The sequence below is a fragment of the Neovison vison genome, chromosome 8 (genome assembly GCF_020171115.1).
Source record: "Neovison vison isolate M4711 chromosome 8, ASM_NN_V1, whole genome shotgun sequence".
Taxonomy (NCBI): Eukaryota; Metazoa; Chordata; class Mammalia; order Carnivora; family Mustelidae; genus Neogale; species Neogale vison.
In genome coordinates this window covers 8,748,433-8,764,917 of record NC_058098.1, presented here as the reverse complement: position 1 = coordinate 8,764,917, position 16,485 = coordinate 8,748,433, and the positions used below count along the sequence as shown (strand labels likewise).

At 45.9% G+C, this 16,485-nt stretch overlaps 1 protein-coding gene across 3 annotated transcripts in view; it reads left to right on the top strand.

Annotated features, from left to right (window-relative positions):
* Window positions 1-9,280: 9,280 nt before the first annotated feature.
* The window catches only part of TSHZ2 (teashirt zinc finger homeobox 2), a 433,613-nt gene continuing 426,408 nt past the window's right edge, over window positions 9,281-16,485 (top strand). For all 3 annotated transcript variants that reach the window (XM_044262811.1, XM_044262809.1, XM_044262808.1), the window contains exon 1: window positions 9,281-9,638. In XM_044262811.1, coding sequence (XP_044118746.1) covers window positions 9,599-9,638 — 40 coding nt within the window. In that variant the 5' untranslated portion in view covers window positions 9,281-9,598. The remainder of the gene's footprint in view (window positions 9,639-16,485) is intronic.

The following is a 16,485-nucleotide window of genomic DNA, read 5'->3' as shown; positions in this document are numbered from 1 at the left end:
CCCCTGGGAGGAAAAAAACACCTGTGCTGGAAACCAAGCAACTCAAAATGTGGGGTCGGTGGATTCCCAGCCTCGGTGCCCTCTAGGAGCTTGCTAGAAATACACATTCTCAAACCCCACCCGGACTTACTAAAGCGGGATCTCTGGAGTTGGAGCCCGGGAATCTGCTTTTACTCTCCGTAGGAGACCACAGGCGGGCTCAAGCACAGGGAATCTGAAGCCGCAGAATAGGAACAGGGAAAAGTCGTGGGATAATTAGCCAATGTGTGATGTGACCACAGCATTCAGACTGAGTGACGCGTGGCGGGGGAGCACTTGAGCTACAGCCATACCTGGAGGGGTTGAACCACCTTCCCCATGTGCTGTCTCCTACCTGCCCGGTGCCTCAGTTCCCTCGTATGTAAAATGGGCACAACAAGAGCGCTTTACCTCGTGGAATTGTTTTAAGGGATTAATAAACTCATATTGTCAAGTGCCTAGAACAGTGTGTAGCACCAAGGGCTTCCTAAACGTTAGTGACTCTTATCATCACTGTAACTTGCTTTTCTTTCCTCTAGAATCTTAGGTTCCCCGAGAGCCACACAGGGGCTTTATTCTCTGCTGCCTGGCCTGGAGCGGGTGCTTAATGAAGTTAGTGGGAGAAGAGGACAGGACCATGGAGGGAAGAGGGTACTGGCGGGAGCTCTCTGCTGCCCAGGGCTTGACTTTAAGCATAAAGTCACGCTTTCTGCATGAGGATCCAGGCTTCTTCACCCGCTTCTATAAACGGGTGCCCTTGCACAAGTAGAGGATTGAGCTGGGATTCCTTTTGTCCCTCAATCTAACAGTGCTCTGTAAACAATACTTAATCAACAAATACTTAGAAAATAATGAAAAAGCTAAAAATATGGGAGTGCTAGCTATATGCGGGGCATCCTGCCATGGATTTTACATTAGCTCGAAATTCCTATCTGTGCCCCTGATGGAATCAGTAGTATACATAATTATCGCCATTTCACAGATGGAAAACCTAAAGCTCAGAGAGGCTGAATAACTTGTCCAAGATCATAGTCTCGGTAAGCAGTGAAAATACTTTTTAAGATGCAGTTCTGGGGCGCCTCGGTGACTCAGCATTTAAACATCCGACTCTTGATATCAGTGCGGGTTGTGATCTCAGGGTCCTGAGATGGAGCGAGGTCCACATTGGTCTCCATTCTAGGCATGGAGTCAGCATGAAGATCCTCTCTCTCCCCCTCGTGCTGCCCCTCCTCCCTGGCCTCACAGGCATGCACTGACTCTCTCAAACAAACAAACAGTGCAGGTCTGTCTGATTTCAAATCTACACTTATCTTTCTTCCTGGACAACTACCCGGTCTGGTGCCCTGCTCATTTCGTCATACTCCAAGTTAATGCCCAGCACCAGAGGCTCTTTGCCTGCAGTGAAAGCCAAGAACAGCCCTCATCCGATGACTGACAGGCGCTAATAGATCAATACCCCAGCTCTCTCGCCCTGGAGGAGAGGTATCTTGGAAGTGCATAAGCTACACTGACTCCCCGAATGTCCTAGCAGGATTAAGTTCTGTCACCCACGGTGATCACCTCCTTAATAACACACCTTCTCTTACCATGTTTACTTTCCTGCTTTCCCACTAGAGTTTTCTAACATCATTCCCCAAATAAACTGCTCACTTTCAAATCTTTATCTCAGGGTCTGCTTCTTGGGGGACCACAAGCAAGACATGCAAGCCTTCTCAAAAGAGGATTTGCAACAGTCTTGAACAATTTGACCGTTTTCAGCTCATGGGTTCCTTAGCTGTGCTGGCCTCCCCGCAATGGTTAAGGAGAGGAGACAAGCTCTACTGACGGGAGAAACAGCATCCAGGGCGAGTCACTTTGACATAATCCTAGCAAGCAGGGGGAGAATCTCATGAAAATTTCAGGACAATAGGATGCCTAATGCCTAATCATAATAGATAAGACATGCTCCGGATAAGACAGAAAGGTGTTCTCAGAGCGAATTATATCATTCTCTATTTGGTTCTGAAAGTTGAGGGGCACCTTTGGGCACACAGTTCTAATGAGTTCAGGAAGGAGAGTTTGACGCACAGTCGAGGTGGCATAAAATATACCGGAGCCCAGAACTTAAAGGCTGCTCATCACATGGTTCCCGGGCTGTTCCGGTCCTTACATTCACTTAATGTCTTCCTGTGGTTAATCAAGTCGAGCAATGGATTACTGGGCCAGCGACGGGGTCTGGATTCTCCAGCGGCAGCAAAACACTGTCACCAACGGCAAGTAGCCACCTCTAAGGGAGAAATGTGACGTTTGTTAAATGGAACTGCTCTCGCATCCCCAGCTGCCCGCTCAGCAATCGGCCAGTCTCCCATACACAGAGCGCTTCATTGCTGTTGCAAAATCCTACACCTAGCCAAATCCAAAGAGTGTTTGAAAAGAGACCCCAACACCTTTTGGAGGATTTATTCTTAAAAGCAAGCCTGCCAATGCCTGAGTGTCTCCAGACTTAATTGTCATCCACCTTAACTCTTTCCAGAGAGCAAATTCCCACCAAGTAGAACACGAGAGGCTCTCTTCCATGCTGATTGAACAGACCCCCTCTACTGGACTAGCTGTTTGGCGATTGTAAATGAATGAACCAGCACTTATCACCGACAAAGAATGAAACTCATATTTGGTATTAGGACCCATGATATATCCCCCATGATCCAGCCATGCCCACCTCTCCTGCATCATTTCTGCTCCCCTTTCCCCGGCTGGGTCTTGAAACCTGGACCCGGACTGCTATATTGGTCTGGAAGCACAGAAGTCCCTTCCAAGTTCAGGCCTGGCCCCGGGGGGCTGCCTCATGGACTCCAGATCTCCGTCTCAATGCATCCTTCTCAGAAAGGCTTTCCACCACTCCCACTGGAAAATAGGTCTGTGCCTGCTCCTTCCACTCTATCCCCACACGCCACCGTGTTTTCTTTGTATTGCTGTCCATGATCCATATGGTACTTCCTCTTGTCTGAGTCTCCCACCACGACCCCAACATGATGCTGTACCATGTGTCGTGGAAAGGGAGAAAATAACCCGAGATGGCCACCTTGAAGTTTTTATAAAATAGTTACTGGGAAGAGGGATATCCCGAATGAGTTAAATGACAGAAGAGGAAGGCAATGAATTATATCCTCAAGGGCAAAATCATATGGTACACTGGCTTTCAAACTTGGCCGCATATTAGAATCATCTGGGGGCCTTAAAAATACTGATGGTTGGATCCTGCCCCCACCGACTGATGTAATGAGTCTGGGGTAAGACCCAGGTATTGAGTTTTTAAATCACCTCAGGTGATTATGATACACAGCAAAGTTTGAGAACACTGTTTTTTTTTTAATTGAAGCATTATGTACATATATAGAAGTGCATAAATCATAAGCAGGCAGCTGAATTAATTTGCACAGACTGAACACACTTAGTAACTGGCATCCTGGTTAAAAACAATGCAAGCCCCTCGCTCTCCACTCGCCCACCCAGGAGCCTCCTCGTGCTCACTTTCAAAGGTAACCCCTACCCTGATATCCAAGCATAGATCAGTTCTGCCTGTCTGCCTCGGAAGTGTGTAAGTGTGTAAGTCTGTCTACTTATATATTTGGAATCATACTCTATAATGGCTCTTTGTTTTGAGAAGATTTGGACTAGAGAATTTTGGAGTCCACCCAGGAGGGCTGCCTGAAGGAGGCAGTATTTAAGGAAGGATTTGAAGGAGGTAATAGACAAGAGAAAGGAAAGAGAGGAAAGGGAGGGAAGTTGGGGAAGAGAGGAGAGCATCACTTGGAAAAGAGGCACACAGGCTGAAACGCTATATATGCATGTCTAATGAAACCCTACAGTGAGCCTATTTTTCCCCCCATACATCCTTCTTTGCAAGCATGCTCAACTAGATATTCAATCATTCCATAATTCTCACTGAGCATCAATACTGTGCTGGATTCAGGGGTATAGAGGTGAGTAGAAGTTACATTTTAATTAGGAAAGACAGATAATAAATAGGCAAATAAATGAAAAAAATGCAGATGGTCACAACTGCAATGAAAAATAAGGGAAAGAACGGGACAGTTTATGGGGGCAAAGGAGATGACATTTAAGTTTAGAGTGAGGAAGAAAAACAGAAGTGGGGGAGGAATCATACTTGGGGGGAGGAGAAGATGCAAAATGCCTGAAGCTGGTACAGGAGGTATTACATCAAGGGAGACATTCCCCCTATGTTCAAGAACCCCACCAACTTCCCAATGACTGCCCAACGTCCACTAATTCAGGCAGTGCCAAAGTCAAGGTAGGCACTTGGCAAATGATTGTTGTAATTGCATTGGTTTGGAGTCCAGTGGTAAGACAGGCAGACTAACAAGAACAGAAATCAGTGTGATCGATTTAATCAGTGTGATAGATATGTGCTTTAATGGGGCATTCACAGATTCCATGAGTACAGCTGGAAGGTTCCATAAGCACCCTTTTGAACAAATCCAAGAACAGATACCCTGGCTAATTCCTTGTGTGCATAACAAATGCTACCAACTTGATTCACTTGTGGCAAAATTCAGCTTTTGCAAGAACAAGATTCCCGTGCCTGGCACCTTATCAGAATCACCTGGGAACTTTAAAAATTTCAGATTTTCGGGCCCCACCCTGGGATCTAATTCAGTCATTCTGGGGTGGCGCCTCTGTCTCTTTATCATAAGAAGAAGAAAAAAAAAAATCCCCAGGTGATTCTGACGTTGAGCCAGTGTGGGAATCAGTGTTCTAGAACATACAATTGACTCATTCCAATCAGTTCATGCCTTTACACACCCCAGAGTTTGAGTGTTAGATCTGAGGATGTACTTCCCTGGAGACCCAAACATAGTATTAGTCTAAGCCGCCAGCCCTTGGAAGAAGTTTCCAAAAGTGCCAGAGTCTGTGGTTTAGCGAAGTATTCTGCAAATTCTAGTCATGCCTGTACCACCTTTCTCACACGAGGCCATCTCCACACCTCCCCGAACCATTATTTATCCTCTATCATTCCTTAGCTATATTTATTTTTAAAACCCATAAATTATATCAAACTCTAGATTGCTACCATGAATGGAGAGCAGTATCTTTTGCTAAGAGAGAGGTAACTGTAGAGTGAATTCAATAAAAACAAACCATTTTTTAAAAATCTAGCCAGGTAACTCCTGCCTCTCCCAGGCTCCTAAGCCTGAGATCTGTGGTTTCTTGGTTGAGAAATAAAAGTTAGTGATTGTTAGGCATGAAAGACGCACCAGCACAAAACTGAGACATCCTCCGATTAAAAGAGAGCTGAAAGGGAATAACCTTTTCACTGTGCGATTCATGTTTTTCAATGTCATGTCTATGCCACTGAACAGTATCTGGGCACCATTGTGTTATGCATCCAACCGGGGTAGACAAAATCTTCCTTGCTGATAACTAAGCAAAATATTCTCAGTAGTAGCAGTAAGGGGGAAAAAAAATTAATGTGAGAATGTAAGTAAAATTCAGAAAAGAATCCTGGAGAGAGAGGCGTGGAGAGATTCTGTAGCCTTAAATCAGCTACTCTGGCCCATTTCCCTCCTGATCGTCTCAAATGCTGGGTCCAGCCCCCACATTCCTTCTCTCCCAGTTCTAAATCTTTAGGATGTTGTTTTCACAGAAGCTTTTTGAAGACAGGGATCCTGTCTTGGGCATCCCAGCATCTCCTGTACTTGGGACAATGCCTGACATCTAACTAACACACTAGATGCTTATTAAATGATTGAAGGGAAGGACACCTGGGTGGTCAGTGGGGTAAGTGTCCGCCTCTGGCTCAGGTCATGGCTTCTTGCTCAACGCTTCTCCTTCTGTGCTCTCTCTTGCTTTTGCTCTCTCTCGAATAACTAAATAAAATCTTTCAAGAAATGATAGGATATAGTTCCAACCCCCCGTCCGTAGGCACAGAGCTTCTCCAGGATGGACTCCGCCGGCGAGCTCACTGCCGTGCCGGGCTTGGCACATCCTGTTCCTATAACCGTGGTCTCCCTGCCAGCAGGAGTGAGGGGTTTACTCACGAAGCTGTGGTCCCTGGCACAGCTCTCTGGAAAGGTGTGGGAGGAAATTAGAATTAATGAGAATTAACGCCCTTTTGCGGACATTGTCGACTCTGCAGTAGGGTCCTCTGTGGCTCAGCCGCCTCGGGCCTCGGCTGGGGTTGGACGGGGTTGGTCACGGGTGGAGACCAGTTGCGTGATGGAGGGTCGATGTGGTAACAACTTGTGTCACATACGTGAGAGGCACAAAGGAGCCTGTGCCTCCCGCGTGGGGATGTGAGAAGTGATTAAACAATAGCAAAAAAGATGAAACGGCACTTTGCAAATGTGACGATAACATGACTGACAGGATGGGGAATGTGAATGTTTCCTTTAGCTCCCAAAAGAACGATTCAGAAAAATCTCTATGGAACAGGTCACCCTAGGTCATTCCCCACAAGTGAGGGCAAAGCTGGTAGGCGGGCAGGTTGGAAGTGGGGGGTGGTCCGATTATACTGGGCCGGCCTTCCTCGTGGCGGGTACATGGTTGGGGGGCAAGAAGCAAGGACTAGGCACAGGAGAATTCCCATCACAATGACCGCCTAACAGGGCTGCACCTGGAACGCCCAAGTTATAAAGTATCTACGGTTGAGTTTGTTTTATAGTTAGCGATACTGCATATGTCTCATTCCAAAAGAACAAAGGCTTTTTTTTAGCAGAAGTTCTCGAACTAGAGTGAGCAGGACACTCAGTTGCTCAAAACACAGACTCCCTAAGCTCTGATCCTGAAGTTTCTGAGTTAGAAGGTCAAGAGCATTGGTCCTCAAATCGCAGGGCGATTTTGCCCTCCCCCGAAGAGACCTTGAACGATGTCTGGAAATAATTGGTTGACCCAAGGAGGGGGCAGGGTCTGGCTTACTACTGGGCAGAGGCCAGGGATGTGGCCAAACTCTCTCTATTGCATAGAATAGCTTCCACAACAAAGAATTAAGGCCCCAAATGTTGATGGGGCTAGGGTTAGATCCTCTCATTCTAGGGTAAGGCTTAGGGGTGTGCATCTTCATGAGGGCCTCAGGGTGCAGACAGCCAGAGCCCTGACGGTAAAGAATGAGGCTGTGCCTGCCTTCCTGTTCTAAGGATTTGGCTCTCTGAGCTCCCCTCTCGTCTGACTCTTCCATGTTTAGGCCTCAGCTTAGACTTCACTCTCCCCAGGAAGCTCGGCCTCAAAACCACCCTCCCTTCCTCCATGTCCGAGTTCATTGCCTCCTGCCTCAACACACATCACTTGCCCCTTTTTCTGTCTCTCCCACTGGAAGGAGAGGTCCCTGAGGGGAGGGTCCCTGTTTGGACCTGTCCCCAGCACCTGGGCAGGTGCCTGACCCACACCTGACTCGGGTGATTACATGCTGGCGTCCATTTTTCGGTTCCAGTGGCCTGTCCCTCACTGAGTCTAGAGCTACTCCCTCTTTCAGACGCCGTCACAGACCCTATTTTAAATCTTGGAGCTCGTTACTTGGAAATTATCTTGTTTATTTGCTTGCTTACTTTTCATTCATCCAACAAATATTATATTGGATACCTACTAGATGTCTTGTCCCTTACCATCGCTGGGGATAGAACGGCAGACAAAGGAGGCAGAAATCCCTCTTCTCAAAAGAGCTTATATTCTAAAAAGGAACTAGGCCAATAAACAAAATAGAAAACTATATATAATGTATGTGCTATTGATAAGCCCAGCGGAGAAAGATAAAATAGAGGACCGGGATAGGGAGTGGGTGTGTATGTGTGTGTGTGTGTGTTTGAAAATTTTAAGTGCGGTACCTCTGGGAGAAAGTGACATTTATGCAAAGAGTGGATATCTGAGAGTGACATTTCTGCTCCCCCATCAGAAGAGAAACAGGGAGAGGGTCAGGACATTCCCTTTCTCTATGGCTGCTGTGTCTCCAGAAAAAAGCACATAGTAGGTGCTCAATAAATGCTATTTAAACAGAGAGACTATGTGATTAAAGTATTAAGGAGGCAGATGGGAGATTTTTGTCTTTCTGACCGTCCACTGATTAGAAGGAAGGTGGAAGGGGCAGGAGCATGAACCTTGGGGTGGGGGTGGGGAGGACATCTTCCTGGTCAGATTAAGAGACCCAGAGGATGGAGGTCATTGCCGGATAAGGTGTCCTCCCCCTTCCCTGCCCAAAGCGGACCTAAGTTCTCACCTTCCTCATAAGTATTGTTAATGGCCCTGCCGGTGGGCTCACCTGGCCCCCCGCGGCTCCCTTTCCAGCCGCTGAGTTTGGCCATCACCCTGCCCCCCCCCCGCCTTTCCTCCCGCATCCCTGCCCCTCTCGCCCCCTCCTCCCCTCCCCGAGGGGTGTCCCCGCGCCGGTGGGCACGTCCTCGCTCAGGCAGAGGAGCCGCGGGCGCGCCGGGTCCCCGCCCCCAGCCCCTCTCCCCGGCGGGACACTGTCCCTTTAATAGACTCCCTCTGCCTGGCGCTCTGCGGCTGGGGAGTAAATTTCTCCCTGTCATCAGGTCGCGGGGAGAGGAGGAGGAGGAGGAGTTTGTTAATGTTCAGTTTGTTCAGCGGGATCGATGTTTGCTGGCATCGCCTCGCCCTGTCTTGTGTGTGTGAGTGTGTGAGTGTGCGTGTGTGTGTGTGTGTGTGTGCGTGCGCGCCTATGTGGGGGGTGTGAGTGTGTGTGAGAGGAAGCGCGAGTGCGTGCGTGTGTGAGTGTGTGTGTCTGTGTGTGTGTCTGTGTGTGTGTGTGAGTGTGTGTGTGAGTGAGTGAATTCCAGATTTTCTGTCTTTCCCAAACCCGCTCCTGTCCTCTCGCATATCACTCACAGACGGGGATCTGACAGCAGCCACAAACCTACAGTGAGTGATCTCTCTCCCCCAGCGCGAGTCCGCCATAGAGACCGGCGAGGAGGAGGAGGAGGAGGAGGAGGAGGAGGAGGAGGAGGAGGAGGAAGAGGAGCAGGAGCAGGAGGAGGTGGAGGAGGAGGAGGAGGAGGAGGTGGAGGAGGAGGAGGAGGAGGGAAAGAGGAGAAGGAAGAAGAAGAAAAAGAAGAAGAAACCACTACCTTCCCAGGATTGCCTTTTTTTTTTCCTTATCTTTACGCGCGCGTGTGCGTGTGGCGCGTGTGCGCCCCTCGTCCCTTCCATCCGAACGCGGTCTTGGATGTTTAATAAAGAAATCAAGTGTCTCAACAGTCCCAAAAAAAAAAAAAAAAAAAAAAAAAAAAAAAAAAAAAAAAAGCCAAAAAACCAAAAATTTCCAAAAAGCAAAAACAAAAAGAAAGAGAGAGGAAAAAAAATCCAAAACAAACAAACAAACAAACAAGGCAGAACCAACCTCTACTTCAATCCAGCCGGCACAAGCCACCCGTGTCTGCCACCCGGAGAGGGGGGTCTCTGGCCCGTGGTGGAGGAGTTGCAGGGGGGATCGCCAGGGGGACAGAGGCCGAGTGACGCCCTAGGAGCCACCGGGCAGGAGGCGGAGGAGACCCAGAGAGGCGAGAGAGCAGCGGGCCCCCGCGCGCGGCTCGGGGCTGGGGCGCCAGAAGTGGGACTGGAGCGAAGTAGAGCGATGCCAAGGAGGAAACAGCAGGCACCCAAGCGGGCGGCAGGTAAGAGAACCGGCTCCGCTTCGGGGCTGCCCGGCGCGCCGAGCTCCTCGCCCGCCCTCCTAGCCCCCGGGTGCCCCAGGACGCCACCCCCTGAGCTGTGGGGGGAGCTCGCTCGGGGCGCCCCTCTCTGCCCCGCGAATAACCCCATCCTCTCTCTCTCTCCCTCCCTCTCTCTCTCTCCTCTCTCGCCTTCTTCAGTCTCCCAAATCCTCCCCTGTGCAGGCTCCGGTTGGGTGGGGGGGAAAGCTATCCCACCAAGCTTTCCCTCCTTAAACTTTTTTTCCCTCCACCCTCTACCCCACCCCTAACTTTCTCCCAGTGTGTTTCTTGCCTCTGGGGCCAGAGTTGGGTTGAGGATTTGGGGTGCGGGGGTAGGAAACCGGTCCTGACACCCCCCGCATCCCTCCGCGTGGTCAGTGCCAGTGGCTTCTGGCCTCGAGGGACAGCGTCTCCTCTCGCTGGGGTTTGGGGCGCTGAAGTGTGAGGCTTGCCCAAGCCCTGGGCTGCAGGCTGTTTTGGGGCAAGCAGTGAGAGTTTAACTTTGATCACCAAGGTGGAAAAAAACCACCCCAGGAAAGAAATGAACCTTTGAATATGCTTTCGAAATATGCTTGGGGATCTCATCAACACTCTTTCTCTTTAAAAAGGGGGAAAAAAGAACATTGAAACGGCTCTGGATTTTCTTTGCCCAGAGAGAGTTGCAAACTTTGTAAATTGATTTGTATGGTATCCCATCTGAATCCTTCCTTACCAGCCCCCCTCCCTTCCCCCCAAATAGAGAGGAACAGGTTAATGGATCGGTACAATAGACCTTCTAAAGGATTTTTTTTTTTCCTTTTGGGTTTCTTAATTGCTTTTTTAATAGTATGCTGGGGTTTTGTTTCTCGGAAGTGTAATATGAAAGTTCATTTTTCTCCTGCCAGACCCACCCACTGAAAAATCAGCTTTCCACTTGATTGCTAGTTTTGATTTGACATTTGATTGATCACCTGTCATCTCGCTGCCTTTGATCTATTCATTCTTGATATATATCAATAAATCACTCACCATGGTAACTCAGCGTGCCAGTGACGCAAGCCTTGCCCTCTAGATTCAGAGCCAGACATGCACAATTATTATCTTGTTTGGCTTTTAATGTGGGCGTTTTTATTTCTTTGTGTCCTTTAGTTGAATCAGGGCTTTAGCGAAAAGCTGAAGTTTTTTCCCTCCCAGTCTCTGTCTTTACCCTAGTGCTTTAGGCGGCATTCGTTAGGGCTGGTGTTCTGCAGACCCAACAAGACATTTCCTTCTGTTGTAACATGAGCGAAACGTTAGGGAGAAGTTCGGTGGAACACTTCTGTAAACTTTGTAAAGCCACTCTTAGAACAAACCCAAAGTTAGTTACAAATCTGGGCAAAGTGGGTGTTTGTGTCTGAACATGCTGGACCACCAGCGTCACCTTCCATCATGGCCTGATTCCAGCCTGATTGGCAGTCCATGTGCTTTGAAATATCCACAATTATTTTTCCTCCAGAGCGCAGAATTTCTTCCGTAACCATGTGTAGATTGGTTCAAATTGCATGCGGAAATATCATTTATAAAGCTTTGATTCATGTATTTTCCAACTGTTTCCCTAAGAGCAAAATAATTAAAATATTTTCGGGGCTCTGTATATTTACAACTTGCCTTTCCAACTCTGGCTACCTCTTTTGAAAACAGTTTCTCCCTTCTGCCCCTGCCTCTATCCCTGTCTACATTTAGCTCACTTATTTAAAAACAAAAAACAAACAAACAAAAAACTTAGATTATTTTGCATCTGACAGCTTTGGGGTGTGCATTGGGCTTCTAGACCCAGGAAAAGTAAGTGTGCGCCTTCTAGTTCTGGCAACCCAAGTTTTCATGTAGCTAGATTATTAGAGATAACGTCCTTATTGTCCCAAAAGAGAAACCTGGGCAACCGTCCAGCAAGAAGTGATACTGCCCTGAAAATTACTCTTTTTTCCCCCCCCCCTTGTTGTTCCGGTAAAGGCCATCAACAACTAGGCAGTAATTTAAATTACCAGAATGACTGGACATGTCTCCTTTGGTAAGCTCATTATAAAAAGTGCATTGCTCAGAATTGTACTACTTTGATGATAATTCTCCTCTGATCAATGAGGATCCAGGTGTATGTAACATAATGCTGTATCACGTTATTTAAATTAGATCCTTTTTATTAAGCTCATAGCTATTGGACCTGGCTTGTCTCTTTACTGTAGCTTGTGTGTGTGTGTGTTAGAAAGTTGTGACTGTGGTTTCAGATTTCTGGCCTGTTGTATGCCTACTGTCTTAAATGTTTGTTTTCATGGCTTTATTCTTTTCACTGAAAATGCAGAAAGCCTGGTGGAGCCGGAAGGGAATGATGCATATTGTATACAGTGAGGCCCCTCTTAAGTATTTATTTGCACACATATTAATAAAACGGGTATTTTTTCATGCAAGGTCTCTTTCCTCCAAAGTCATCGATGCTGTCTTCTGTTTTAGCTGAGGTGAGGACTCGTGAGGAAAGTTAGCCCCTTTGGGATTCTTGAGCCCGTTGACATACAGGGAAGAGACCAACGTGGGTTCTAGGATTGTGACCGTACTAACTTTTATCACTGCCTGAAATTAAAAACAATGCACAACTGTAAGTAATTACTCCCATAGACTGATGTTGAAAGCTTGATTTCTAGCTTGATTAATGAATAATGTAAGATAGAAGAAGCCTGATTCTGAGTGAATCAGAGCTGAGACTCTCCCAAGAACCGTCCGAGGCAATTTGATTCTTTTGCGTTATTAGTTTGAAGTTCCAGGTTTCAAGGAATCAGTTACAGAACTTTCTAATAAAGCAGGTATGCAGCTGGAATGAACAAGATGATCCTGTAAGTGATGGGAAATTTCAGTCTTTATGTGTTATGTTCTGCCCCCCCCCCAGCCCCCTTTAAGGAAAGGGATGTGAGGTAGGCAGTTCTCTTTAAGGAAACAGCTAAGTCAGAACATTTCCCTCTGAAATGTCATTCTTCCTGGCTTTCTACAGCTACGCTATTCCACCATACTATTACTTCAGGCAAGAAAAAAAGTTCAGAAAACAGCCTATAGTACCCCAGGGGTCTGTGTATGTGTGAGTGTGTGTGCTCCCGCTTCCTTGGGCGTCAGTTTCACTCGCTGCTAAAATGTATCCATTTTCACCTGAGAATATTGCAGAATTTTCTATCAGCATCTTTTCCCCCTATTTTAGGGCAGATAGAGAAGATGGCAGAAAGGTAAAATAAACCAGAGCAGTGTTTTGATTTGTTTGTATTTTGCAGGATGCCGAGTAGTTAAAAATTTAAAATTGCAGACTTCCGCTGCAAACCCTTTTATTTTCTACAATCTGTCACAGCCTCTGTACACAGACATGTGTAATACATATATTTTATTTTACCACCCTGAACTATTGTTTTTATATAATGCCAGCCAAGTGTAATAGAATGCAAAATCTTTGGGGCTTGTGAATATCGAATGTATACATAAGTTGCAGGGATCTGCTTCTGCCAGCCCAAAGAGATTAAATGTTTCCTTCTTGTTGACTCTCATCAACTATCTGATAATCCAGATCTGAGGAAAGTCTTGCAGGGAAGAACAGCTCCCTCAATTTATTTTGTTTATTTAATATGGAGATGAATAATGCAGATTTTGTTTTCATGAATGTCCTTGTGTGGCAGTAAACATTAGACTATTAGCAATCATTACTTAAAAGTTGCAATTTGCACCTTAATGGCATAGTTTATTTACATGGGAAGCATATTCAGCAGGGACAGTTCTGAATCCTGCAATGGAGCAGAGTTGACCCCAGCGATCTCCTTTTCAGCCTCATAAGAGCGGTGCCTGGGTGAACCCCGGAGGTCTCAGCAATCTCCACCAGCGGGGCGGGGAGGGGGGACAGGCAGCTCAGGGGGAAATTTACCTTTAATTTACTGGCAAGTGGGATGGGATTCGAGAGGGAAGAGGAATCGGGGTGGAGCCCGGACCCTGGCACTCTCACTTTGTTGAAACATACTTCAGAAAGACAAGTTCACATTTTGAAGATTTAAATACTGCACGCTCTAGACCCCATCCACTTTCCCAACGGTATGGTTTTAACAGATGAATGGAAAAAATAAACACACATACCTCAGAGGGGGCTGAGCAGCATGAACTGTTCTTGTTATTTAAGGCAGATCCCTGAAAAAGGAAGGACAGGTCCCCCGAAATCGCATCCTGCACACAGCGTTTTGGATGGAAATTGATTACTTTAAGTGGTCCCTTCCCCACTCCCCTCCTGATTTCCTTCTCCCACCTCTCACCTCACCCTTAAAGACCCAGATTGAATGGGATATCTCAAAAGCCCATTTGTTTTAGGCATTTATTGATTTCATTTTTAATCTGCCATATCAGGACACAATACATTAGCCCTAATCAGCAGATTGCAAGTGACAGGGAGTTCTAGTGGAAAGTAGGTGAGGGAGAGGGGGCTCTGAGAAACTTCTGTGCCACGAATATCTTCTTGAGCCTTGGGGGTTAGAGATTGGAGGCTCCTTTTGAGGAGGTCATAGAAACCGTCCTTAGAACTACTGTGCATTTATTTTTCTACCACCTTACATTGATTTGTCTCCCACTCACCTTGATTCTTCCGTTTGGGAAACCTTCACACCCAACAAATACCTCCTAGGCATCTTTAGCAGATCTGTCCCTGGAAGCATCTTGCCTTTTGTCACATTCTCCAACAGAGGCTTCTGTTTTCATTTTATCCCAGGTGACTTCGCACGCATTTGACGGAATTTCTCCAACTGGATAATACTTGGGTTGATCTATTTATTTTCCCAGTGGCTTGGGGATTGTCCTCTCAATTGAGCAGGTTTTAAGGGGCACTGAGCCTGGCATTATTCAAGGCCGTGTAAAACGATACACTTCTGCTCATCCCTGCAAGTCAGCTGCGGAAAATCAGGCAGGAAGGAAACCTGTTCATGTTTGTGTTAGGTCTGTAATTAGCTGACATGTGTTAAATGACCAGAGTAGATCCCTTCCATCACTGCATGCGTACCATCCATTTTATTTAGGTATTCCATGGTCTGGGAAGACTCAGCCACTATTTCAAAGGTGCGCCTGCATCCACCTAAGTTCCCTTTAAAAAGCACAGAATTGCCTAACAAATTCTCTGTTAAGACCAGGCATACACAGAGTATCATTTTCGTTTGATGCAAAGTCAGTTGGAAATACATTAACAGAGAGTGTCTTGCATCGCTTCCCTGAAGCAGTGCTTTTTCATTACATACTTAATTACAATCAAATTGAGCGACTTTTATAAAAAAATTACAGTGGTATTAAAAGAAGCTTGGCACACAAATAATTTTATTGCTTTGCAAGTTGAGAATGCTGTTATATTTTTATTTACTTGGGAGAAATTTATTTTCATTTTCTAATGTGACAAATACAGAATATATTTTCCTGTCGTCGGATCAGGGAGATCTCAGCCTCCTGCCTCTTTAGATCCTGCTCATCCTGGAAGAGGTTTTCATATTCCTTTTTCAGTAATTTGTAACAATTTATATCTATTTTTTTAATCATTTTAAGTTTTATACATTTCATTTAAAGTTAGAAATCCTCCTTTTCCTTAGGGTGACCTTTGGCGAGCAGCTCTTTGATTATAAATGAGCTTAGTCATTCAAACCACATAAGAAATAAGAGAGAGTTTGCTTGATTGCCTGGATATTGCAATGAGAAACACACACACACACACACACACACACACAGCATATATTTACTGGCCTCTATCACATAACCTGATTTTCACTGGATTTACCATCTCTTTCATTTTTTTTCTGTACTACTGACCTTTCAGTCGCTTGTTTTAGGAACTTGTTTTAGGGGAAGGGCTGGGATAGCTTTGAAAGGGAGTGTCATGCGACGCTTGTCTTCAAGAAATAATAATGAAAATTAGATACTTTAGAGCCCAGATATCCACTTTGGGACTCTGTCTGCAGACTCACGGGGAAGAGTCTCTGTAAACACATGGTGTGGCATCGAACTTGGACACTGGCCTGAAGGGTCTACCGCAGCGTGGCTGTATTTTTGCAGAGAAAGGTGTAGGACTTAGGTCCCGTCTGAGGACACCGTCTGCATGCACAGACACACAGACGAGGCCTCTGAGATGCAAGTGGGAATTGCTGATATATTTGTTTCCAAAGCAAACTCCATGGGTGAAGTGATAAAATAATTGGGAGAGATTTGAGCGTCATTAAAATAGTTACGTAGAATTTTCAGCTATTGCCGCTCTGAATCTTTTGCATTTCCTCTGCAGAAAAAAAGATGTCCTCTGGGCATCCTCCAGTACTTTGTGATGCTAAAGCAATGCCTAAAATTGTTGAAAATTTTAGAAATTAAAATGCAGGAGGCACAGCAAGATAATCCTGTTATTAATATATCAGCATTATTTTGCTTAACAACAGGGAAATAAATGCACAATGTAAAAGTTTTAGAGATAATGAATTTAGAGAAATACACAGAAAAAAAAATACCTAGATCATATTTGAAAGCTTTTGTCTTGAATTTTTTTCTTGAAGTAAGAGCGCTCTTTCCCTCTGTGTCATTTAAAACAAAAACAAAAACACAAGAGTTTCAGTATCACCATACCTAGAACCCAACCTCAAACAGGGTCTAATAAAATTCTCTCTGGATGTACAATGATATAGGACATTATATTACAGGTCCCCTTTAAAAAAAAAAAATCGCTTTAGAAAACCAAAAGTGGGTATGCAAAATAAAAGTAGAATCTCAACAGGCTCTCTGTTATAGCTCACTCAGGGTTCAAGATCCAAACTTTGTTCGGCAG